The 23793-nt window shown below is 66.2% G+C and overlaps 1 protein-coding gene and 1 long non-coding RNA gene across 4 annotated transcripts; one reads left to right on the forward strand and one right to left on the reverse strand.

Annotated features, from left to right (window-relative positions):
* Positions 1-11: 11 nt before the first annotated feature.
* Positions 12-2499, reverse strand: LOC117203978 (uncharacterized). The gene is made up of 3 exons (XR_004486958.2): positions 2082-2499; positions 1621-1744; positions 12-296 (listed from the first exon to the last, which is right to left on the reverse strand). It is a non-coding gene; the product is annotated as an uncharacterized LOC117203978 (long non-coding RNA).
* ULK1 (unc-51 like autophagy activating kinase 1) lies at positions 882-23116 on the forward strand. Of its 3 annotated transcripts, none has more exons than XM_049698647.1 (28): positions 882-1225; positions 1489-1668; positions 1749-1790; positions 9443-9475; positions 9767-9803; positions 10493-10666; positions 10750-10823; positions 11049-11150; positions 12144-12202; positions 12290-12372; positions 12743-12793; positions 13138-13226; positions 13972-14125; positions 14781-14841; positions 15045-15134; positions 15626-15751; positions 16269-16417; positions 16542-16628; positions 17050-17318; positions 17985-18178; positions 18510-18619; positions 18706-18849; positions 19201-19394; positions 19494-19666; positions 19747-19865; positions 20256-20413; positions 21174-21309; positions 21405-23116. In XM_049698647.1, exons 4-28 carry the CDS (start codon positions 9446-9448, stop codon positions 21458-21460), a joined length of 2919 nt encoding a protein of 972 aa, XP_049554604.1. In that variant the 5' UTR covers positions 882-1225; positions 1489-1668; positions 1749-1790; positions 9443-9445; the 3' UTR covers positions 21461-23116. The 3 variants fall into 3 exon arrangements, with proteins under 3 accessions (XP_049554604.1, XP_004276677.1, XP_049554605.1); XM_004276629.4 differs by having other exon boundaries at positions 1576-1668; XM_049698648.1 differs by lacking the exons at positions 882-1225; positions 1489-1668; positions 1749-1790; positions 9443-9475 and having other exon boundaries at positions 9767-9900.
* The last annotated feature ends 677 nt before the right edge of the window (positions 23117-23793 follow it).

Consider the following 23793-nt stretch of genomic DNA (forward strand, 5'->3'; position numbering starts at 1 on the left):
GACTTTCTTTATTTTTTAATTAATTAATTTATTTATTTATTTTTGGCTGCACTGGATCTTCGTTGCTGTGCGCGGCCTTTCTCTAGTTGTGGCGAGTGGGGGCTACTCTTCGTTGCGGTGCGCAGGTTTCTCATTGCGGTGGCTTCTCTTGTTGCGGAGTATGGGCTCTAGGCGCGTGGGCTTCAGTAGTTGTGGCTCGTGGGCTCTACAGTGCAGGTTCAGTATTTGTGGTGCATGGGCTTAGTTGCTCTGACGCATATGGGATCTTCCGGGACCAGGGTTTGAATCCGTGTTCCCTGCATTGGCAGGCGGATTCTCAACCACTGCACCACCAGGGAAGTCCCTTGGAGCACTTTTTATCTGAGCATCTCTGCCTCTAAGAATCTGCTGTGTATTATTCCATAGAAAGGATGCACCAGGATTTACCTAACCTTAGGACTTGTGGGCTATTTCTTAGGTTTGGTGCAGTTTGGGGGACAGTTTGTAACTATCGAGCGCAATTTTAAATGCATAACCTGCAACGCAGTCGTTCCCTTTCTAAGAATTTATTCTATCCAATCTCCAGCCCTGGGGTACACAGGCCACGTCCCAGGTATTAATGGCGGCTATGGCACATGTGCGCCCCCCAGATGCGCAGACCAGGGATGTAGTGTAAGGCTGCAGCAGAACTGGTTGGAGGGCGACCGTTGGCTCATGCCCAGGCTTGCAGCTCCCCTGTCATTCCCAAGGAGGCGGGCCTGCTACTGACCCCGCCCCAACCATCTGGTCCCGCCCCAACAGGCCCCGCCCCACCGCCAACGCCACCACCCACTGAGCGCGGCCGCCCGGCAGGCCCCGCCCCGCCCCAGCCAGGCTAGCCCCCAGGCTCCGCCCCGCCCGGCACTCTGTGCGCTTGCGCCGGCGTCTCAGGCTCCCGGGCCCGGCGGCCGCGGTTCTTTTGTCTCCGGGCCGGAGCCCGAGCTGGATCCTGAGCTAGGGTCGGAGCCCAGGTCAAGACTGGGTTGGAGTCGGATCGCGTCCGCAGCCCGGGCTACCCGATGGGGCGCGCCCCCTGCCCACCGCCCCCGGCCCGTGCCGTCGCCTGAGCCCCGGCCTGCCTGGCCCGGCCCGCGCCATGGAGTCCGGCCGCGGCGGCCTGGAGACCGTGGGCAAGTTCGAGTTCTCGCGCAAAGACCTGATTGGGCATGGCGCCTTCGCCGTGGTCTTCAAGGGGCGCCACCGCGAGGTGAGGGACCGGCCGGCCCGGACAGAGCGCCGGCGAGGGCGGCCCCCCCGCCCCGGGGTCCCTCTCCCCATCCCCCGCTCCAGGGACCACCCCCCCCCCGTCATCCCCACCGCCGGCCACCCCCATCCCCACCTCCACACCCCAGAGGCCCCCTCATCCTGCCGGGGACCCCACATGAACACAGCCGGGCGCCCCTCGTCTCACCCCACAGCCCCGGGACCCCACGTCCCCCTCACATGCACTCCTGACCCCCTCATCTCCAGGGACCTGCTGGGCGCTTGGCCTGGGCAAGGCCTTCAAGGCGTTCCCGGGTTCCCCGCCCCTGAGGGACACCCGCGCTTGGTTTTCAGAAACACGACCTGGAGGTCGCTGTCAAGTGCATTAACAAGAAGAACCTGGCCAAGTCGCAGACTCTCCTGGGGAAGGAGATCAAGATCCTCAAGGTGAGCTGGCCTCAGCAGCAGGGGGAGCGGGTGATGGGCGAGGGCGCTCCGCTCACAGGAAACCTGGCTTTCTGTCCTAGGAATTGAAACATGAAAACATCGTGGCGTTGTATGACTTCCAGGTAAGGCTGCCGGCGCCGTCTTGGTGGGGACGGGCTGTGCTCCCCTCCGCCCCCGCCCCCACCGGCCCCAGTACAGCCTCAGGCCCCGCTGACTTAAGTCCCAGTCCAGCCAAGTGCTGGAGACCCTGGCCAGGAGTGGACTCTTCCAGGCTAGCGTCTCGTACTGGGGGAAGGAGCTGGGCACCCCCCTGTGTGGATGGGCGTCGGAGGCCTGCTGGGACCTTGGAGACCCCACCCTCAGCCCAGTTCTTGGGCCTGGGTTTCCTCTGGGCGTGTTGGGAGAGCTCCCACCTTCCCCCGCCACCTGAGTGCAAGGGGCGCCAGCGCAGGTCCACCGAGGGAGGTCTGGCTACAGCGTGGCCCTCGGGGGTGTCTGGCCCAGCGGCCGCGACGGTGAGTCCTGTCCCCAGCGCAGGCTCAGGGCAGCCCTGCCGGCCTGGACCACCTGTCTGGGCCAGCGGATTGTTTGTTGACATTACCCCAGCGGCCTGGCATTGGCCACTGTCTCCCTGTGTCAGACTGGGGGAGGGGCGGGGCTAAGGGAGATTCCTTCTTGCCGGCAGCTGGGGCCAGCCACCCGGGCAGGAGGGAGGCGGGTGCCCGGCTGATGAGGCCATCTCAGGCCTAGCTGGCCCAGAAGACCGCGGCCTGTTTCCCCCAGTGACCCCGGGCCCCCAGGCCTGGCGGTGGGGGGGGCCCGGCCTCGGCCCAGGTCTGGGACCCTGGAGACCCAGTTTGGGGACCAGGAACCTGAGGCAGCAGATCTGAGGGCCGAAGTGCTGACTAATGGTTTTGAAACCTGTTTACTGAGGCCACGGGACCAGCCCCTGGCTGAGGGGAAGTTCCCAGCCTGGCTGTCTGTGTTTTGGTGGCCTCCTCCCTCCTTCCCTGTCCTCTCCCTCCCGCTTCAGAGCGGGCTGCGGCCTTGGGGGCTGTGGCATGACATGAGGTGACTTGGGGAGGGCCCAGGTCCAATGTGACAGCGACAGGAAGTGCCTGGAAGCTGTGTTCTGGGGCCAAGAGGGCGGCCCCCTTCCCCCTCCTCCTCTCCCACCCTTCCCTGTCCCCTGCCCCTGCCTCTGCGCGCCCTCCTTCCCATCCTGGCTGGGCCACACACCTGGTTGTGGGCAGTGCCACTTCCTCCAGGGCTTGCAGTGCTGTGGCTTCCCTTGTGCAGAGGAAGTGCTTAAGGCCAGCCAGCCTCTCCCTTGCAGGCCCCCCCCGCGGGGGCCCTGTGCTCTCAGCCTTTGGGGTGTGGGGTGGCTCCCCAAGTCCTTAGACACTTGTCTGAGACACACATGGGACCCAGGAAATCATGGCTTTTAAAAACAGTTAATGATTTGGCTTAAAAAAAAAAAATGAAGAAACAGTACAAAAGGGACGTGGAAAAAGGTGACCCTACCATCCCTGGCCCAATGAGCCCCATCTCCCCCAGAGGGTCTCTCTGGGGACAGTGACACATCCTCACGTACCTCTTTGCTGCCACACCATCTACAGTTCTACTGTGGCATTTTTCACTTAAGTGTGTGTCTTTGAGAAGGTCTGTGTCACTCCACATGAACTCAATCCATATGTGAGAAGTGACACCCCTCTCCTCCCAAGAAAATTATCCCCCATTCTTTCTGCAAGCTTCAGAGTCCAGACTCTGAAGCGAGGTGACCTAGTTCCAGTCCTGGCTCTGCCACTTAAACGAGCTGTGTGTCCTGGAACAAGTGTCTTAATCCGTCTGTGCGTCCATGTCTTTCTCTGTAAAACAGAGAGTCTGGAGTTGTTTGGTTGAAACTGGTCCTAGTTAGCACTGTGTGTGCTGGCGTCGCTACGACTGTGACTGTGGTGTTATTTGCAGCTGTGTGGTGTTCCGTGGCCCTATATTCCACAGCTGACCTCACCTGTCCCCCACTGGTGGGACATGGGGTTATTCTGGGATTCTGACATGTCAGCAGTGTGGCGGTGACTCTCCTGGGTTCACCTTTGCCATGACTGTGTGTCCACAGGGTGGATTCCTAGAAATAAGAGGATGTGTATTTTAGTTTGGAACAGTTGCCAGATTGTGGTCCATAGAGGATGGACCGTGCGCACAGCAGTGCTGCTGGCAGGAGCGCCTGTCTCCCCACATCCTTGCCAGGAGGTCGGTTATCAGACTTCCATCTTGGCCTGCCTGAGAGGTGGAAAATGACATCTCTTATGGTTCTGTTGTTCACTTTGGGGGAGGCTCAGCATCGCTCTGTGTGCACGTGAACACCAGGAATGCCTCCTACCCAGGGATGTGCTCCTGTGGGTCTTGTGATTACCGAGGTTGGATGGCACTGTGGTTAACAGCCTGGGCCCTGCGCCCTCCTGCCTTTCTGAGCCCAACTCACCCATTTACTTACCTGTGTGACCTTGGGCAGGTTACTCAGCCTCCTGGTGCCTCAGTGTTACCCAGAAAATGGGAGATGATAACAGTACATCTATGTCGTACGGTGGTTGTGATGACAGCTTGAGTCTATGTATGTTAAGTGTTTAGATCTGTACTTGTTAGTTAGTAAGTGCTATATAAATATTGGTTGGTGGGAACTCTTTATATATTAAGGAAAGCCCTTCCGTGATAGGTTGCAAATATTCCTCCTCAGGTTGCTTCTTGTCTGTTGAGGTGGTTTTGTTTCGTGGCCATACGGAATAGTGACCGTTGTCAGGCTGCTGTGCGTGCGTGGGGGAGGCCTCTGGGGTGGTGCTCTGCTCTGTGGCCCACAGACATGTGGGCAGGCAGCGGGAGCCCCTGGCCTTTCCTTTCCTTGAGGGGCAGACGGCTGGCTCTGGGTCTTGCCCTCGCCTGCTGGGCCGTGGTTGGGTGTGCTCTTTCTGGGGAGAGTGGCCATCACAGGGGTCAGGGGACACCCCTGCCCAGCGTGCGCCCTGGGACGGGGGCCTTCCTGAGGGCAGCACGCCGTCCAGCTGGTCCCCACCGCTGGGTGACTCACTTCCCGGCCTGGCCGACAGAGCCACCCGTAGTGGCCCTGGGTGGGCGGACACCTCAGTCAAGGGGCAGGCCCGCCTCGCTGTGGGGTCACTCAGGACAGTGCCACCCTCTGGCCTTGCTTTGTCGTGACCCAGGTGGGCTTGGTGGGCCTGGGCAGGGACTCGTCGATCCTGTGTTTTCCGTTCTGGAAGTGTCCCCTGCTTCTCCCGAGTCAGGGGCAGGCCCGGAGTGTGGGAAAAAGGGGTCTGCGGAGGGCAGCTGGCCTCCCCCCGGCTCCCCAGCCCCCAGGAGCCACAGGCACACAATGGAAGCTGAAGGAGGCTCCCTGAGGAAGGGTGGGCTTCCTCCTCAGGGTGGGGCTGGGCATCCCTTCCCGTCTGGGCGCTGTCCAGGAGAGCCCAGCCTGGGGGCGGGGAGTGCCGCGGCTCCCATGGGCGGGTGGCTGTGCTCCGGCCCTGGCTGTGGCTTTTGCCTCCTTCTGGAGCCAGGACGGCCCACTCCAAGGGGTTAACTAGGCCAGTGCCCGCCCGCCCACCTGCCCACCAGCCCACCAGGCCCAGCCCAGGATCACCAGACAGAGCAGGCTTGGCCGAGCCCGGGAGCTGGGATCCTCTTAAGCAAAGCACCTTAGCACCCTGTGGAGGCAGGGCGGCCTCCTGCGTGCCCGGGCGCCCGTGCCAGGCTGCTTGGGACACCTGGCCCCGACACCCGGGCCGGCCTGGTCCCCAGGGCCTGTGGGCGCGCCACTGAGAGACGGAGAGGGTGCCGCTTCATCCCGCCTTCAGGGCTTCGCCTGTCCTCTCGAGGTGTGCAGGTCAGCGTTCACGGCCCCCTTCCTTGGGGGCCGCACGCACGGTGGAGCGGCCAGGACTCTGGTGCCCGGATGCCAGGCAGAATCACAGGGCCTGTCTGTGCCCGTTTCCTCCCCTTAAGTCGGCTGGGACGTCGATGGGACCTGCCCGCTCCTCAGGTTGCGCCGGGGGGACTGGTGGGATGGGGGTGGCCCCGCTGTGCTCCCTGCAGGCTGGAGGCCCGGTGGGCCGGCACCTCGGCCGTGTTGGTGGTTTTGCATTAAGAACATGATGGACTCCTGGGGCCAAGAGCGCGACCAGAAGCTCCCTCATCCGCCTCCCCCAGGAGGGGAGCCCTCTGGCTCGGCGGCTGCCACAGCCCCAGGAAGCAGTCCTGGTCCTTTCGAGTGTCCAGGCCGAGTCTGGACCGACCCCAGAGGAGGCGGCCTGCTGTCTGCAGTCCGCTTGGTCCCCCAGCCTGGGGGAGCTCGTGGAGACCAAATTTAGCTCAGGGGGAGGAGGGCCGAGGCGTGACCTCTCCGGGTCTTGGGTGGGCAGCAGGCTGCCAGGGGCAGACCAGCAGTGCCACCGAGGCCGTGCTGACGGCCCCCCCGGGGAGCCTGGAGAGCCGGCTTCCTCAGGGGGGCCCAGGCACGCAGCCGTCCCGGAGACTGCCACACTGGGGGCGCTGCAGGCGTGGCCGAGGCTCGTGCCGGCCCATGGGGTTGGCGCCTCACAAGCTGATGCTGCGGGCGGGGAAGGGGCCTTCCGAAGCCAGGGCAGTGGGGGACCCCGAATCCCACGTGGTGAGGGGAGGTGGGCACGACTCCCCCGGCCTAGCCCTGCTGTGCTCTCCCCCTCAGGCCCTGAACCTCTGGGCTCTGTGCACAGTAGGGCCTGCGGGCAACACGCTCGGTCTCTGCTGGGTGACCCACGGGGTGAAGGGACAGAGATCGGGGGAGAAGAGGGGCCCCAGAGCCCCTGGTCTTTGCTCACTGAGAGCTCGCCGAGGGCACCAGGAAGGCTTCAGGGAGGTCTCGGGGGTCCAGGGTGTCGGGCAGCGGGGAGGGCTAGGAGCCCTGAGCCAGTGGGCGGCGGGCCCCGTGGGGTGGCCCCGCGGGAAGGAGGGCGTCTGGCCTGGTGTTTGGAAGCGCCCCCAGCTGGAGCGGGTTTCGGGGTCCTGTGCGGGGGTCCCGTGGGTTCCTGGGCACAAAGGGCAGTGTGCTGTCACTGATGCACAGGCACCTCCTTTCTGGGGCAGGAGGTCTTGGGGTCCAGGCTGCGCGGGACTCACCTCCCAGCTGGCAGGCCCCTTGTCCATCCAGCCACGGTTCTGCCAGCCCTGGGTGGCTGCCCGGGGACCCTCGGGAGCGTGGAGGCTGCACTGTCTCCTGTCCTTGTCATCCGGCCCTGCCCGTCCTGGCTCGGTCGGTCATCGGAGGCTTTCCTGGGGAGCAGGGGTCCCGTCGGGAGGACAGCCGAGAGCTGGGGGTGCCTGGGCCCCACCCTGCGCTGCCCCTCTAGCGGTGTGGCACCTCTGGGCCACTCCAGACAAGGCTGCTCCCTGGCGGGTGAATTCGGGAGCCTGTTAAGCATGTCCCCAGAGGTGGCCGTGGTCAGGGTGACGGCAGGCGAGGGAACAGGTGGCCTGGGTGTCACGGGGAGTGGCTGTTCTATCTCCTGGGTTAGTTGTGGGTCCTCATCTCTGGCCCCTCTGCCTGGGAGCCTCTGGCTCTGCACCCGGCTCTCAGAGCCTCCCTCTGTTGGGATCTCCCTCCTCCTGGTACCCCTCTGTCCCCATTGCCAACCCCGCCGGGGTTGGCCGCAGTCGTGGGTGCGGCGTGACCGGGGACTTTCTCCCTGCATTATCTCTCCCCACAGCTGGCCTGGGAGGGCGGGGCCTGCGTGCTGGGCTGAGGCAGCTCCCACCTCTCTCCTGGGTGGGGGGGGCGGGGGTGGGAGGGAGGGCCTGCTTTGGTGGGCGGAGCCCGCCCCCTCCCAGAGGAGCCCGGCTGGGCACTTGGGAAGGCTTCTGCATCCCTGCGGACACGCCGCTGAGTGAGGGCCTGGGGAAGCAGGGTGGGGCACGCGGCCCAGCCAGCCCCCGGAGCTGTCAGTGTCCACCTCTCAGCCCTGCTCCCCGGGGCGTCCCTGTCCCGGACGCACAGCCCCTCTGTTGGGGGAGCTCTGGAGGCATGGGGGCTTCTCTTTTGTTTTGGATATAAATGTATCTTTTTTATTTACTTTTTTTGGCTGTGTTGGGTCTTCATTGCCGCACGCGGGCTTCTCACTGTGGTGGCTTCTCTTGTTGCGGAGCACGGGCTCTAGGCGTGCAGGCTTCGGAGGTAGCTGTGGCGCGTGGGCTCAGTAGTTGTGGCTCACGGGCTCAGTTGCTCTGTGGCATGTGCGATCTTCCCGGACCAGGGCTTGAACCCGTGTCCCCTGCATTGGCAGGTGGATTCTCAACCACTGCGCCACCAGGGCAGTCCCGTAGGGGTCTTCTCTTGTTTCAGGGGGCTGATATTTACACCTGGGGTGTCACTCAGTGGCTTTGTGTTCTACTGGTGTGGGTCTGAGCCCAGGCCCAACCTCCTGGGGGTAGGGTGACTGATCAGGGGTCCTCTGTCCTGCCAGGTCGGGGTGGTGGCCCGCTGCTGGGGATCAAGTCTGTCTGGGCCTCGGGTGCCCTCCCCCAAAGGCCGCTGAGAAATGACCCTCCTGCAGCCACCTCCCTCCTCCACCCAGGCTTCCCTCGGGGCTCCCCGCATGCCTTGAGAGCTCCGGGGCCAGCGCACGCACTTGCCCCCTTGCCCCTGGGGGTTAGAAGCTGGAGCTGCCCGTGAGCAGCGGGTGGGGAATGGGGACTCGGTGCGTTCTGGGCGGCGGGGAGGGGCTGTTCCCGGTCCGCAGGGCCCAGCAGTGTACTGGTGCTGAAGGGGCTTGGGGACTTGCTCCTGGCTGGCAGGGCCCCTCCGTTAGGGAAGACCCCGCCTGGGAAGGAGGGGAGGGGACTGTCTGCAGGAGAGCAGAGCGGTCAGGACCCCGCCTGCCTGGCTGACTTGGCTTCGCTGGGCTCAGTTTCCTCATCTGTGACCTGGGGATCTCAGGGGCCCCTCCTAGACGGACGCCAGGGCCGTGAGTGCGGGAAGGCGTCTGTGCGCTGGCCTGAGCAACGGGCTCCGCAGTCTTGCTGTCGTGGACCGAGCTGTGGATGCTGGTGGCAGCCCGAGGCCATGGGTGGCCAAGGGCTGAGCCGGAAGCTGGCCGGCAGTGGGCTGGCGGCGCCAACCTATAATGCTGCTGGCATCTTTGGTTCCAGAGCCAGGAGCAGTTTCCGTGGCCTGAGAGTCAGGCCCTCACACCCTCGCTGTGTCCCTTCTTGGGGGCCTGGGTCCCCCACTAGGTGCTTCTACGTGGCCAGGACTCAGCACTCATAGAACAGCAAGCTGAGCCCTGTCAGAACCTCCGGGCCAGGGCTGACCCTGACCCTGACCCTGATGGAGACCTGGGTTGCTGAGGGCTGCCCCTGGGAGGCGGGGTCCTTGCTCCACCCCTGACACCTCTCCTGGGTCCTCAGCCCCTTCCCCAGACTTGACAGATGGAGTGATCTGATTGGCTGCTTCTCTGGTCACTCAAGCCCACTTGGCTCTCAGACCTCCTCATCTCCTGGCCACTAACGAACTGGCTAAGCCCTGGCATGACAGGCCCCAGGGCTGCCCGGCCAGCCAGTGTCCACGCTCAGTGGCCTCTCCTGCCTGAGCGCAGGCAGTGTGTTGCGGGCAGCTGCAGGTGCCGGGTGCCTGGGTCACGCTGGGGCCAAGCCAGTCTTCCCAGACGGCTGCCAGACTGGGGGGCAGGGCGTGCCGCTGCCCACCTCTCACTGCCTCTTCTGTGTCCTGCAGGAAATGGCCAATTCCGTCTACCTGGTCATGGAGGTGAGTCCTGGAGGCCAGCTGTGAGGACGGGGAGGCTGGGCCCTCTCGGCTCTCAGGCCCCTTGTCACCTTGCGGTGAGAAGTTGTTTTCATGTCCGTGGGCTTCGGGCCGCCTCACCGGCGAGCACCCCCATTGACCTCCTCAAGCACGGATTGCGGGGGACGCCTGCCCAGGCTGGAGACGGCACCGAGTGCCCAGGGAGCAGCGCCCAGGGGTGGGGTGGTGGGAGACCCGGGCACGGCGGGCGGGGTGCCCTGGCCGCTGACCGAGGCATGTGGCGGTCTCTTGCAGTACTGTAACGGCGGCGATCTGGCCGATTACCTGCACAGTGAGTGGACACGTGCGGCGGGACGGGCTGCCCGCGAGGCTCACCTGACCCGTTCTGAGAGGGGGCCTGGCCTGAACGAGCTCTCCTGGGCCTGATGGTGATGGCGGAGGCTCCCATCCCCCTGGCGCCTGCTGGGAAAGATGCACGGGGGAGCGGAGCCCCGCTGGGGACACATGCTGCGTCAGAGCCACGAGGGATGGCTTCTCAGGGCAGACGTGGTCTGCAAGGTCACTCTTGAGCGGGGCCCCGTGCGGCCCGCTGTGGATGTGGTGCCCGGCAGGGTCCCGGTCGCCGGTCGGCTGCTCTGCGGGGGCCAGACCTGTCCTGGGCCCCGGTGGGGTCCGGCTCTCCTCAGGGGGCGGGCCTTCGCAGGGTCCTGGCGCGGGTGGGGGACCACCGTTGAGGCCGGGCCTGGGGCTCATCGCACAGCCGCTGGCCGTGGTGCATGCCCTGGGCAGCGGGTAGAGGGAGCTGCTGAGAAGCGGCCCTCAGCTGAGAAGGGGCGGGGTGTGCTGGGCAGCACCGCGGGGCTCGCAGGCTGGGAGCGGACACGGGGCAGCTCAGGGTCAGACAGCGTGGCCGACGGGCCTGGAGGCCGCAGGGAGGGGCGCGGGAGCCATGCGGGGCGGGAGGCCGCTGGCCCGGGGCGCCCGGGCGAGCTGCGCCCCACGGAGCCCGTCTCCCCTCAGCCATGCGGACGCTGAGCGAGGACACCATCCGGCTCTTCCTGCAGCAGATCGCCGGTGCCGTGCGGCTACTGCACAGCAAGGGCATCATCCACCGGGACCTGAAGCCCCAGAACCTCCTGCTGTCCAACCCTGGTGGGCGCCGTGCCACCCCCAGCAACATCCGGGTCAAGATCGGTGAGATGGCGGCCGGGGCCCGGGGAGACCGGCGGAGGCCCGGGGGCCGCGGCCACCCCTCTCACGCCTCTCCTTGCCTGCAGCCGACTTCGGCTTTGCCCGGTACCTGCAGAGCAACATGATGGCGGCCACGCTCTGCGGCTCCCCCATGTACATGGTAGGTGGCCTGTTGGAAGGGGGGTCCGCGGTGGGGTTCCCTCCCGTGTCCATCCTGTGGCCTCACTTTGGGTGGCAGCCGTCGTGGCTGTACCGTTTCCCGCCACATCTGTGGCGTTCGGCTGGCGTGTGTTATGATTGGCTGGCACCTGGCTGGAGCCAGACTTTGCGCAGCGCGCGCTCAGCGTCCGTCCTTGCCGTCGCGCCGACGCACTGTACCCCGCAGGCCCCCGAGGTCATCATGTCCCAGCACTACGACGGGAAGGCGGACCTGTGGAGCATCGGCACCATCGTGTACCAGTGCCTGACAGGGAAGGCGCCCTTCCAGGTGAGGCCCCGGCAGGGGGTGTGGCGCGCTCAGCCCTGCAGCCTCCCCTTGCCGGCATGCCGTGGCCGCCCAGCTCCCCCCTGTGCAGTCACTTCAGGGCCGAGGCCGGAGCCTCCACTGGCTCTGGGGCGTACCTGTGCGTGTCCACATGTGTGTCTGAACCAAGTTTCGTGGCCTCCCTCCTGCCCATTCCAGGGCTGGCGTGACCCACCAGATTGGTACGAGGACCCCAAGCTCTGGGGTACACCCTGCATTTGGAAGGCAGTGGCCTGCCGTGTGCTGGACCCCAAAGGGTCCAGGGCCCCGAGCCTGTGTCGCAGGCCCTTGCGTCCCGTGCTGGCCTCGTGGGCTGACCCGGCAGCTCTCCGCTGTCGCCAGCTTGCCCCAAAGCGCCCTCTGCCTGCCCGGTGACCTAGGCTGCCCCCATCCCCGCTCCCCGTACCTCCCTGCCTGCCGTTTCCTGCACGTGAGCAAGCGACTAGCGGAGGGCCGTCCCCCGCTGGCATGTTGGCCTTGGGAAGGCAGGGGCTGTCTTGCTCTTGGCTGTACCCCCCGAGCCTTGAACAGTGCCTGGCACACAGCAGTGCTGAGCGCGTGACACGTGAACAGGCGTGTGGGCGGGGCCCACTTGGGGGGCGAGCTTGTTCTGGGGCCCTTTGCTGGGGTGGGGTGCACGGACCACATTTTAATTTTAAGAAGCACATGACCGGTCACACCAGATACCCAGGATGCACCCGCACCAGGTGGGAAGGGGGCCCAGCCAGCATCCTTGCTCTGGGCCCCCCTGGCCCCCCTGTGTGGTCCCCGTGGTTCCACAGCCTGGTGGGGGGGGAGGGGGCCCCCTTCCTTGGAAGCATGCGAGGGTGCTCAGTGTTTGGACAGACAGGCTGGCCGTGCTGGACCAGGGGCCTCTCGGGAGACAGAGGCTCTGAGCGGCTAGTGGCTGAGAGCAGCAGGGATACTCACGCCTGGCCCCCTGGCCCTCACTTCCAGGCCAGCAGCCCCCAGGACCTCCGCCTCTTCTATGAGAAGAACAAGACGCTGGTCCCCCCGTGAGTGCCCCTCCCGCCAGACACAGACACCCCGCCCCCCCGCCCCCGGGCAGGCTGCCCTGTCAACGTCGTGTCCTGTGCCCCCAGCATCCCCCGGGAGACCTCGGCCCCGCTGAGACAGCTGCTCCTGTCTCTGCTTCAGCGCAACCACAGAGACCGCATGGACTTCGGTGAGCACCCCCTGGCTGGCCCGCCACCTCGCCCGACAGGCCTGGGGGGTCAGGGCCCTCGGGCTTGCACCCCTGCCCCCCACGTCCTGCACACCCCACTCCCAGGGGCCCTGTGGCGGCAGTGAGTGGCTTTTCCCGGGGCCCGCAGCTCCTTTCCCAGCAGCGGAGATAAATCCCCGGTTTTGCAATGGGCAGCACTGCTGGGAAAACCGTGGGCAGGGTGGCTGGATCCGGGCCTGGGCCGCGCTGGGGGCACCAGCTGGGACTCTGCCTCCCTCCGTTGCTGGAGTGCGGCAGCGGGGACAGGGCCCCGGGGACGGTGGGGCCTGGCCTCACCCCTCCTGAGCCCGGGCCCATCCCTCTCCTGCAGATGAGTTTTTCCATCACCCCTTCCTTGACTCCAGTGCCGCTGTGAAGAAGTGTGAGTCCCCTGAGGGTCTCAGCACTCCCATGCCCCCCCCCTTCTCCCTGTGGGCTGCCAGCCCCACCCCGGGAGGTTGGGGGCTACCAGCTCCTCAGCCCTCCTCCAGCCTGTGGTCCCCAGGGGCCCCAGAGGCCAGGGGGTGGGCTCGAGCTCAGCTGACTTGGTGCGGTGGGATTGGAGAGGTGAGGGCAGGCCCTCGCACAGGTCCCCTCCCGGTCCCTGGGTTCCTCTGGGGCGGGGCGGGTCCCGAGCCGGCAGCTGTGCTCGGCGTGGGGTTGACATGGGCAGGGTGGGAGCGGAGCATCCCATGCTGACGGGTGCTGATCCGCGCCCTCTGGCAGCCCCGCCCGTGCCCGTGCCCTCGTACCCAAGCTCGGGGTCCGGCAGCAGCTCCAGCAGCAGCTCCACCTCACACCTGGCCTCCCCACCGGTGAGTCACGTGCAGGGCGGCGGGCGGCGGGCTCCTGTCGCCTCGGCTTCAGGGCGTGCGGGCGTCCGCAGGAACCTCGTCGGGCTCCCGCCCCGCCCCAGCTCGCGCCTTCTGCTGTGTCGTCTGGTCTCATCACACCAGACTCAGAAACGTTCTGCTTGTGAATGTGGCGGAGTTAGAAGCGGGTGGAGGCCTGTTTCAGGGTCCCTGTGTCCCGTCGGTCTCTTCAGCACCGTGTCAGCTCCGCGCCTGCATGTGCACGGGCGCGCGGGTGGCCACGGGTGGGGGCCCCGTGTCCTGGGAGCCCACCCGCCCCGCAGCCCACGTCCCCAGCACAGGGCTGGGGTGAGGTCTGCCGAGGTTGTGCTCGGGGGCGGGGGCACTGGGGCTTGAACCTCCCTTGGGCCGTCTGTCTGTCCGTCCGTCTTGCCAGGCGGGGGCCAGGGCCAGGCTCGCTCACGCCCGAAGGTGGACCTTCCAGACGCCCCACCTCCCGAGCGCTGTGCAGGGCCACGGGGGGCAGGGGGGGAGTCGCTTGACATGGGGCCTCTGGAGCCTTTGGGGGCCAAGCGGTTCCTCGTGCTGGGCAGCAGGGGGCTCCGTGAGGTGACCGCTCCTGTGGGGAGGTCACCGGAGAAGCAGCGGCCTGGGGGAGGAGAACGTGCAGAGCCTCTGCCTCGTCCCCATGGTCCCCTTCACCCAGGCCCTGGGGCCGGGTCTCAGCGGCCTCCCCTCTGACCCCCAGTCCCTGGGGGAGATGCAGCAGCAGCTCCAGAAGACCCTGACCTCCCCGGCCGAGGCCGCCGGCTTCCTGCAGGGCTCCCGGGACTCGGGCGGCAGCAGCAAGGACTCGTCCTGTGACACTGATGACTTCGTCATGGTCCCGGCCCAGTTTCCAGGTCAGGGGGCCACCAGGCAGGGGTGGGCAGGGAGATCGCTGCAGACATGCCAGACGGAACCCCTAAGAAGGGGCTTCTGGAAGTTTCTACCCCAGATCAGCCTGGCCAGAGAGTCAGAGCTGAGTCCTGCCCGCCGCGGAGCGTCCGGGGCGCCTGCTCCGAGGGGGGAGCTGCTGCCCCCGCCCACCCCGCAGAGCCCTGTTCTCGGGCCCTCAGTTCCCCTCGCGACCCCGGCTGCTGGTACTTCCCTCACGGCCTTGGCCGCCCTGAGACTCCCGGGCCGGGGCCGCGTGGGAGCGGGCCCAGGTGTCCGACGGGCCACCCTGAGCCTGTTGGCTTGGCTTCGCAGGGGAGGAGAGGCCCTGTACCCAGCCACCGGCAGCTCAAGGAGGGCAGCGGGAAGGTGGGGACCCAGCGGTCCTGGAGGAGGAGTGAGGCCCAGATTGGGAGGTGTGGACACCCAGCCTGGGGTTCGCTGAAGGCTGGTGTGTGGGGAGGGTACCAGCGTCTCCGAGTGCCGTGAGGTCCAGACAGGCAAAGGGGGGTGTCAGCGCGAGCGACAGGAGCGGGGACGGGAGAGTGCTGGGCTCGCCGTGGCCTGGGCCCGCCCAGGAAGAGGTGCCTGGGCCCAGCCTCACCCGTGTCCCATCCACAGGTGACCTGGTGGCCGAGGCGGTCGGTGCCAAGCCGCCACCGGACAGCCTGATGTGCAGCGGGTAAGCCCCCAGCCCGAGACCCGCCGGCTCTGCGGGGAGGGCGACGCCTGCTCTCAGGCTGTCCCCTGACCTGCCTGGGCCAGACAGTTTGGGAAGTGCCGAGTCTGCTGTGCCCAGTGCAGGACGGAGTCCCAAGGAGGGGCCAGGGTCTGCGCTGGTTTGGCCTGAATGTGAGGCCCTGCCGTCCGCCCTGTCCCCGCCAGGAGCTCGCTGGCGGCCTCTGCTGGCCTGGAGAGCCGCGGCCGGACCCCGTCTCCTTCCCCGCCCTGCAGCAGCTCCCTCAGCCCCTCAGGGTAAGCGGGGCCCGGGGCACAGGCAGCATCACAGTGCCCCAGCCCCAGTCGTATCCTGCAGGAAGCGGTTGTGTCCAGAGGCCCTGCCTTCATTCAGCCCCGGCAGGGTGCCAGGGCCCTGTGGGTGGTCCGGCAGAAGGAAGGGATTGTGGTGGAAGGGATGCAGGGTGGGCTTGGGGCCCAGGGGTGGTTACCGGAACCACCAGAGACCAGTGTCGTCGCTCCCTCCGCCCCTCCCGAGCTTGTGGGGTGAAGCGGGCAGTGACTCCCAGTGCCAGCAGGAGCTGGCCCAACCTCGCTACTGGCTGGTCCCAGCCAGAAGCCACCTGGGTGCAGAGAGTGGGGGGCATGGGGTACCAGGGAAGCAGTGCTGGCCGTGTGCAGAAACAAGGAAGCAGGTGGCCCGGAGTGGCCTCTGCCCCGGGATGTTAGGGCCTGGGGTTCAGCCCAGCGCCCCAGCCGCGGTGACCCCAACCTCTCTCCCCACACAGCCGGGCCGGGGCATCCTCCAGCAGCAGGTGCGGGGCCTCGGCCCCCATCCCAGTCCCCACTCAGGTGCATAACTACCAGCGCATTGAGCAGAGCCTTCAGTCGCCCACCCAGTACCAGGCGGCGCGGTGAGTGCACGGGGCCCCCAGTGGCCAGGCAGAGCCTTCAGTCGCCCACCCAGTACCAGGTGGCGCGGTGAGTGCACGGGCCCCCCATGGCCAGGCACATCCTAGAGGACTGTAGTGAGGGCCCCACGCAGCCCACTTGGATGGTGCGGGGCCATCTCACACGCACGGCTGTGCAGACTGCACACTGCGCGACCGTCAGCGCCACCGCCCTGTGGACATACTGGCACTCAAGCTGTACCGTGACGGCTTTCTGGTAGATGTCAGTGAAGTGTCTTGTGTCCACAAAACTGACTTCGATTTTTGTAAGTTTCGGAAGAGGAGAGGGCACCTTTTTTTGTAATTCACAGAAACCCCTGTGGGTTGGGGGTTGCCCTGGCAGGGACTGGCGGCTCCCACCGGGTTGTGGCTGCTGGTGAGGCCCGTTACTTGAACGGAGGGGGACAGACACGTGGCATGCTGGTGGCCCTGGCCGGGCGTGGCTGGGGCCCTCACACCCTGTGCCTGCTTGCGTCCGCAGGTCCTCTGCCATCCGCAGGTCAGGCAGCACCAGCCCGCTGGGCTTTGCACGGGCCAGCCTGTCACCCCCGTCTCACACCGAGCACGGAGCTGCCCTGTCCAGGAAGTTCTCCCTGGGTGGGGGCCGGCCCTACACGCCGTCTCCCCAGGGTAAGCCTGCACGCCACTGGTGGACCCAGCCTCGGAGCTGGGACTGGGAGTCTCCACGCGGGGGGCGGGGGAGGGACTCACTCTCTGTCCCACATTGACCTTGGCAACCCCTCTTGCCCCCAAGTCGGAACCATCCCCGAGCGGCCAGGCTGGAGCGGGGCGCCCTCCCCCCAAGCAGCCGAGATGCGGGGTGGCAGGTCCCCTCGTCCAGGTAGGTGCAGCTCCGGCCCAGTGGGTGTGCAGGTGGAGCTGGGGAGGGGCGGAGGAGCTGGGCTGACCTCCCTGGGCTGGTCTGTCGCTCCTTGGGATAGTGGCCGTTTTCCTGGTTCACAACCGTCATTTCTTACGCGTTAAAAGAAGGCAGGAAACTCTGTGAGACTATTTAAACAAGCTTAAGCCTTCAGCTTATGGAGGCCCACTGTGGGGCTCAGATCCCACCCCGACCCCGCCATACTGTGTGACCTCACGCAGGTGTCTCAGCTCCTCTGTGCCTGTTTCCTCAGGTGCGCAGTGGAGCGTAGGGAATCCTGAGCAGGCGTGGGGGTCTCTGTACACTGTCCTGGTTGGTCGTGTGGGCAGGTCCAGGCAGTCCTCGGGACAGCTGTGATTGGGCCCGTCCTGTCCCGCCCTAGGCTCCTCCGCACCTGAGCACTCTCCCCACAGCGCCGGGCTGGGCTGCCGCCTGCACAGTGCCCCGAACCTGTCCGACCTGCGTGTGGTGCGTCCCAAGCTGCCCAAGCCCCCCACGGACCCGCTGGGCGTGGCGTTCGGCCACCCGCAAGCCAGCCCCCCGCAGCCCTCCCATGGGCTGCAGTCCTGCCGGCCCCTGCGCGGCTCGCCCAAGCTGCCCGACTTCCTGCAGCGGAACCCCCTGCCCCCTATTCTGGGCTCCCCGACCAAGGTAACAGGGCCGCGGGCCTCCAGGGGGGTGGGTGGGAGTGGCTCTGTATGTGCTCGGGCCGCCGGGCTTTGTGTCTGGCGGGATTCCCACAGGACCTGAGGGGCCCCGGAAGCCAGAGGCAGGGCTGGTGTGCTCCAGCATAGCAGCGCCTGCCCTCTGTGCTGAGACCTCTTGCACTGGCTGGTGGCTGGATCTGTGTCTCCCCGTTCACGTGTGGGGTGGCCACGTCCCCGTGACGAAGACTGGCTCCCAAAGCCAAAACACCTGCTCTCTGGCCCTTGACCGGAAGCGTCCCGACCCTGGCCCAGCATCCAGAGCCCCAGAGAACCCAGGCTGCCACCATGGGCACATTACTTAGCTCATCGCTTGCCTCAGTCTTCCTGTCTGTGAAATGGGGCCAGAACCTGCAGCTACCTCGTGGTGTCTCTGTGCGGGCATAGGTGCACACGTGCATGGCCTGTGTTGGACGCGTGCGTCTGCGTGTGTCACTGTCCTCCAGCACAGGGTGGAGTCAGCCTTCACACCTTTGCTGTGAAGACCTGGATCGTGGAAGTTTGGGGTTTTGCGGCATGGGGCCCTGCAGGCTCAGACCAGCGCTGCTGACCCCGTTGAGATGTTAATGTCACCGTGGCGGGTCGTTCTCAGCACTTAACCTGCCCCTCCTAGGCCGTGCCCGCGTTCGACTTCACCAAGACCCCCAGCTCCCAGAACTTGCTGACTCTCCTGGCCCGGCAGGGCGTGGTGATGACGCCGCCTCGGAACCGGACGCTGCCTGACCTCTCCGAGGCGGGGCCCTTCCAGGGGCAGCAGCTGGGCCCCGGCCTGCGGCCCACCGAGGACGCCAAGGGCTCCTTTGGCAGGTGAGTGGGTGGGGACTCCCCCGACGTGGCCTGCGGGAGGAGAGGCCCAGCCCTGCCTGCTGTCTGCGGGCACCTCACTCCCTCTTCAACCCCTTCTGAGCCTCAGTTTGTGCGTCTGTTCAATGGGTGACAGTAACTGCCCGGGGTGGGTGGGAGGACCGGGTGGCCAGCACAGTCGGGACGGGCTGGGCATGCTGACCAGGCTGCGGGGCCCCCAGACCCTGCCTGGGGGGGCCGGGGGACTGGCCCTGGGCAGCGGGTGGCCTGGTGCCTGGGTCTCTGGATCCCCTGGGTGGCGCAGGGCACGTGTTCACCACCCTTCACCCTGCAGGTCCCTCAGCGCCGGCCGCCTCACGGATCTGCTCCTTAAGGCTGCCTTTGGGACGCAGGCCCCTGACTCAGGCAGCGTGGACAGCCTGCAGGAAAAGCCCATGGAGACTGGTGCGTGGGGGGCCGCCGGAGAGCATTCTGGGGAGTGGGGGCGCCCGCGGCGGGAAGACCCTGAGCCCCTCCTCTTGCTCTCTCAGGGCCGTCTGCTGGCTTCGGAGGGAACCTGCACCCGGGAGCCCGTGCGGGGGGCGCCGGCAGCCCTTCCCCCGTGGTGTTCACGGTGGGCTCGCCCCCCGGCGGGACCACGCCGCCCCAGGGCCCCCGTGCCACCGTGTTCTCAGGTGAGGACCGTTGCTGGCCTCGCGGCTGCGGCGGATCAGCAGCCCACACCGTCCATCGGGAAGCGGGAGGGGCCCTCGCTGTAGAGTCAGGAGCTGAGCCAGGCGCTACTCTCACGCGAGGCCCTGGGAGGGTCCTCCTTGGAGGCTCGGGGGCACGGCTCCCACAGCCAGGCCCCTGAAGCCCCGGCCCTGGACTCCGGGGTGCCCCTGCAGTGGGCGGGGGCCCGGGAGGGGTGAGGCCTCCGCTGGGGCGCCTGCTCGCAGAGGGGCAGGAGTGGAGCGGGTGGGGACCGGCTCTGTGTCAGAGTGGCGGAGGCCTGATGGGGAGGGCGGCCGGCCCTCTCCCCACAGGGGGCCCCTCCAGCCCCCTCGGCTCGGCAGGCTCCTCCTCCGCCCGTCACCTGGCGCCCGGGGCCTACGGCGAGGCCCCCCTCGAGGTACCCGCCCCCGGCCACTGCCGCAGCTTTGCCGACCCCGTTGCCGCCAACCTGGAGGGGGCTGTGACCTTCGAGGCCCCCGACCTGCCCGAGGAGACCCTCATGGAGGTGAGGGCCGGGCGGGGGCAGGCGCCTGGCCCAGCGTGGCGTCCGGGCAGGGCTGGTGGCGGTGCCGAGGAGCGTCCCTCAGTGGCCCCGTCTCCCCAGCAAGAGCACACGGAGATCCTGCACAGCCTGCGCTTCACGCTCGACTTTGTCCAGCACGTCCTGGAGATCGCGGCCCTGAAGGGCAGTGCCAGCGAGGCGGCCGGGGGGCCCGAGTACCAGCTGCAGGAGAGCGTGGTGGCCGACCGGATCAGCCTGCTGAGCCGCGAGTGGAGGTGCGTGTGCCCAGCGGGGCCCCGCGGGGAGGCAGCGGGGGTGCGGCCTCCGCCCCTGACGCGTCCTTGCCGCCCTCCAGCTTCGCGGAGCAGCTGGTGCTCTACCTGAAGGCGGCCGAGCTCCTCTCCTCGGGCCTGCAGACCGCCATCGACCAGATCCGGGCCGGCAAGCTCTGCCTGTCGTCCACCGTGAAGCAGGGTGAGGGCAGCCTTGGCCGGTGGCGGCGGCGGCAGCGGCAGCAGCAGCAGCGTTCGGGGCATGAGACCCTGAGGGAGTCGGGGAGGGAGGGATAGCTATCTCTGGGAGAAGGTCAGCGAGGAAGAGGTGACGAGGGAGGCCTTCCTGTGGAGGTTCCCTGGTGCAGGCCCAGCCCGGGGAGGGATAGTGGGGGTGGGGGGCAGGTGCAAAGGCCCTGCGGCAGGGCCCCCATGGGCCTGGGGCGGGAAGGCGCAGCGTGAGTTGCTGAGCAGAGCACCTAGGAGGTGGGGTCGGACAGCGCCCCGGGGACGGAGTGAGGGGCTTTTGCCGGCTGGTCGCGTGGGTTCCCTTGCTGGGGGCCGGCCTGAGCTGCCGGGGCGCCTCCCACAGTGGTGCGGAAGCTGAACGAGCTGTACAAGACGAGTGTGGTGTCCTGCCAAGGCCTGAGCCTGCGGCTGCAGCGCTTCTTCCTAGACAAGCAGCGGCTCCTAGACCGCATCCAGAGCGTCGCCGCTGAGAAGCTCATCTTTAGCCACGCGGTGCAGACGGTACGCCGGGCGGGGCCACGTGGGGCCGGGCGGGGAGAGCGGGCTGAGGGGCCGGCAGGGGCGGGTTGACGGCCACAGCTCCGCCGGATTTCAGGGGCATCACTCCCGGGGTGGGAAGTTCCACTACTCTGTCCCCTCAGCCAGCAAATGTCACCCGGGCCCCTCCAGCCCTGGTGGGGAGCCGGGAGCTCACCTGGGCTTCCGCCTCGCTGTGAGGCTCCACGGCCCAGACGTGTCCCTCCCTGAAACTCAGGTTCCTTACCTGGGAAATGGGGAACCTGGTTTTCAAGGCTCTTAGCAGGTGAGTTGGTTCCTTCTTCTCTAGAGGGAACCAACGCAGGCAGCCCAGCTGGGAGCTGTGGCGTGAAGGCAGGAGGGGCTGGGAGGGGCCCTGCCCAGTGCTCTGCGTCTGTCGCTTTGGGGTCCTTGTGCCCAAAAAGCGCTGCTTCTGAGGCAGTGCCTGTTTTCGAGAAAATTCACTCGTGCAGTAAAAACACAGCCCGAAGAGACGTTCGGGAACAGTCGGCCTCCTCGTCCCCGAGCTCCCCTCCCCCAGGGGTGACCATCACTGACATGACTGGGACCGAGGGAGTGCTCTGCCCGGTGCGGGTGGCCGGTCGCCTGCCCTGTAACCCCGGCTGCCTGCGCGTGACCCGGCGGCGCCCACAGCGTGCTGCCCCGTGGCTCGTGCGGCCGTCAGCCCTGGGTCCCCCGTCTCTGTGGAAGGCAGCTGGGCCCAGCCTCCGCCCTCACCCGGCAGGTGCAGTCGGCCGCCCTGGACGAGATGTTCCACCGCCGGGAGGACTGTGTCCAGCGCTACCACAAGGCCCTGCTGCTCATGGAGGGACTGCAGCAGATCCTCTCGGACCAGGCAGACGTGGAGAACATCGCCAAGTGTCAGTGTCTGCTGGGCCCCTGGGAGCGGGGGCGGGAGGGGGCAGCCGCTGCCCGCTCACCGTGGTGCCCGCCCCCCCTCCCTCCCTCGCTCCAGGCAAGCTGTGCATCGAGCGGAGACTCTCGGCCCTGCTGACCGGCATCTGTGCCTGACCTCCTGGAGGCCCGGCCCATGGTGCCCAAGGGGCCTGGACCTTCACTGCCGATCCATGGGGTGGGGAGCAGCTGGCCGGACTCGAAGGGACAAGCCCACGGCCGTGACACCACTCGCTGGTGCTGGGGAAAGGACCGTGGCTCCCCACCCAGCGTCTGGAGCCAGGCCTCAGGCTGCGTCTCTGTCTCCTGGGCTCCGCGGCCGTGGACTTCAGGGCGCTGGAGGCCCCGCACAGAACCTCGACGTAGGCCAGTCCCCTGGCCTGGCTGACGGGCAGAACTCCCCGCCCAGCCGGCGATCTGAACTGCTCTCCCGGCTGCCTCGATGGCAGGTGGGGATGCGTGGGCAGCCCCCGCCCCGCCCAGACCCCAGGGCTGTCTCGCTGAGGACAAGCAGAGGCCCTGAGACCGTGATGCCCACTCAAGCCAAAGCCGCCAGGCCTGCCCAGCGGATCCACCCAGCAAAAGGTGTGTCCTCCTGGCTCCCACCCCTCCCTGCCCCGAGACCACCACCCAGCTTTGTGATCACCCAGCACTTTATGCAGGCGACTGGGCCCAGCTGTTGCACCACCAGGCGCGTGTGCACACCCGTAATCACACGTCCGTGTGCAGACAGCTCCGCGAGCGCGTGTGCTGTGCCTGCGCCCGGGTTGCTCTCGAGGCGAAGCCGCCGTCGTATTTAAATGTTCTTTTAGGGACGGACAGTACGAAGCACCGAGCTTCCAAAACCCAGCACGGACGCTGTTGCTGTCTTTCACACTTAACTCCTAAGATGTGTCTTATCTCCTGCAGCTCTTTTTCATTTTTCTTTTTTTTTAAAAGAAGAAAACTCGTATGAGTTGACGTTTTGTTCCTAAAGGACGGGGGCAGGATCGGGGCAGCCTCGGCAGCGATGCTGAGACCCCGGGGGCCGGTGGCGCTGGGCGCGTGTGGTCTGCGCGTGGCCGTCCGCCCTCCCGCCTGTAGGGCGGCCCTACCCCTGCCCTTGCTCCCTGCCTGAAGACCGCGGGCAGCTGAGGACTGCTTTTGTGCGTAAACCTACCTGTCCAGCTCTCACAGGAGGTTTTGATGTCAAGCTCTCTGTCCCCTCACCAGGTCCTGGCTGCCATGGGGGGCCGGCGGGGAGGCCACCTTCCAGGCTCGGGGGGTCCCTTTTCTGGTCTGCCCGGCTCTGCCTAGCTCCTCTCGAACGTGTCCTCAAGGATGCAGAAGGAGCCGCCCCAGCCCAGCACCCCCGGTGCTGAGGTTTCACCACAGGCCCAGGCAAGGACCCCACGCGTTTCTCTCTTGCGATACTTGAAATCTTGCCTCTGTGCTTGGACCCAGAAGAAGAGCAGCCCTGGGACTCGTTTCTGTCTCCTCACCGGTGGCTTGAGCTTCTCCTCCTGCGCAGAAAATGTCCGTATTTATTGCTTTACGGTTGGCTGGAACCGGGGCCTCTGGGGGGCCGGCGCTGTGGGAGGGGCCCCTTGGGCTCTGTCCGCGGGTGACCTCCGGGCTGTGGGGTGAGCGCCGCCCACCCAGCCTGTCCTCCACAGCACAGCTCTCCACCCTTGGTCTACCTTACAAGACGTTTGTGTCACCCGCCCCCACCCCCACCCCTTGCGTTAAGTTGTGTAACATCAATTTAAGGAAATAAACCTCTGGAGTTGTTGGGCTGCTGTTACTGATGGTTTGTCACGGCCTACCCTTCTCCCGTCACCTCCTTTCTCAGACTACACGCCCCGCCCCCCCATGTCCTGCAGCAGCAGCTGGAGTTTGGAGGTCAGGTTCGGGGCAAGGCTGGGAGCTCAGTCCTCCAGGGGTTCACCGGGTGCCAGACCTTGACAGCAGCCGCGTCACTTCCGTCCCCACCCACGGCGCAGGAGGGCCCCCCGCTCCGCCTCTGGGTGGGTGTGAGAGGCTGTGGTTTTGGTGTGCGCGCCCCCGACGGCTAGTGACCTCAAGTATCTCTCCATGTGTCTGTCAGCAATTTCTAGGTCATTTTTGGAGAAATATCCATTCATGTCCTTTGCCCGTTTTTGAATCGGATGCTTTCTCTTTTTGTTGTTGAGTGGTAAGGTTTCCATATTTTAGACTACGTGTTGTTTTTTATTTATCTGTTTTTAAGGTTTTTTTTATATAAATTTATTTATTTTTATTTTTCTGGCTGCATCGGGTCTTCGTTGCTGTGCGCGGGCTTTCTCTAGTTGCGGCGAGCAGGGGCTACTCTTCATTGCGGTGCGCGGGCTTCTCATTGCGGTGGCTTCTCTTGTGGAGCACAGGCTCTAGGCTCGCAGGGTCAGTAGTTGTGGCACGCGTGCTCAGTACTTGTGGCTTGCGGGCTCTAGACC

The sequence above is a fragment of the Orcinus orca genome, chromosome 15 (assembly GCF_937001465.1).
Source record: "Orcinus orca chromosome 15, mOrcOrc1.1, whole genome shotgun sequence".
NCBI lineage: Eukaryota > Metazoa > Chordata > Mammalia > Artiodactyla > Delphinidae > Orcinus > Orcinus orca.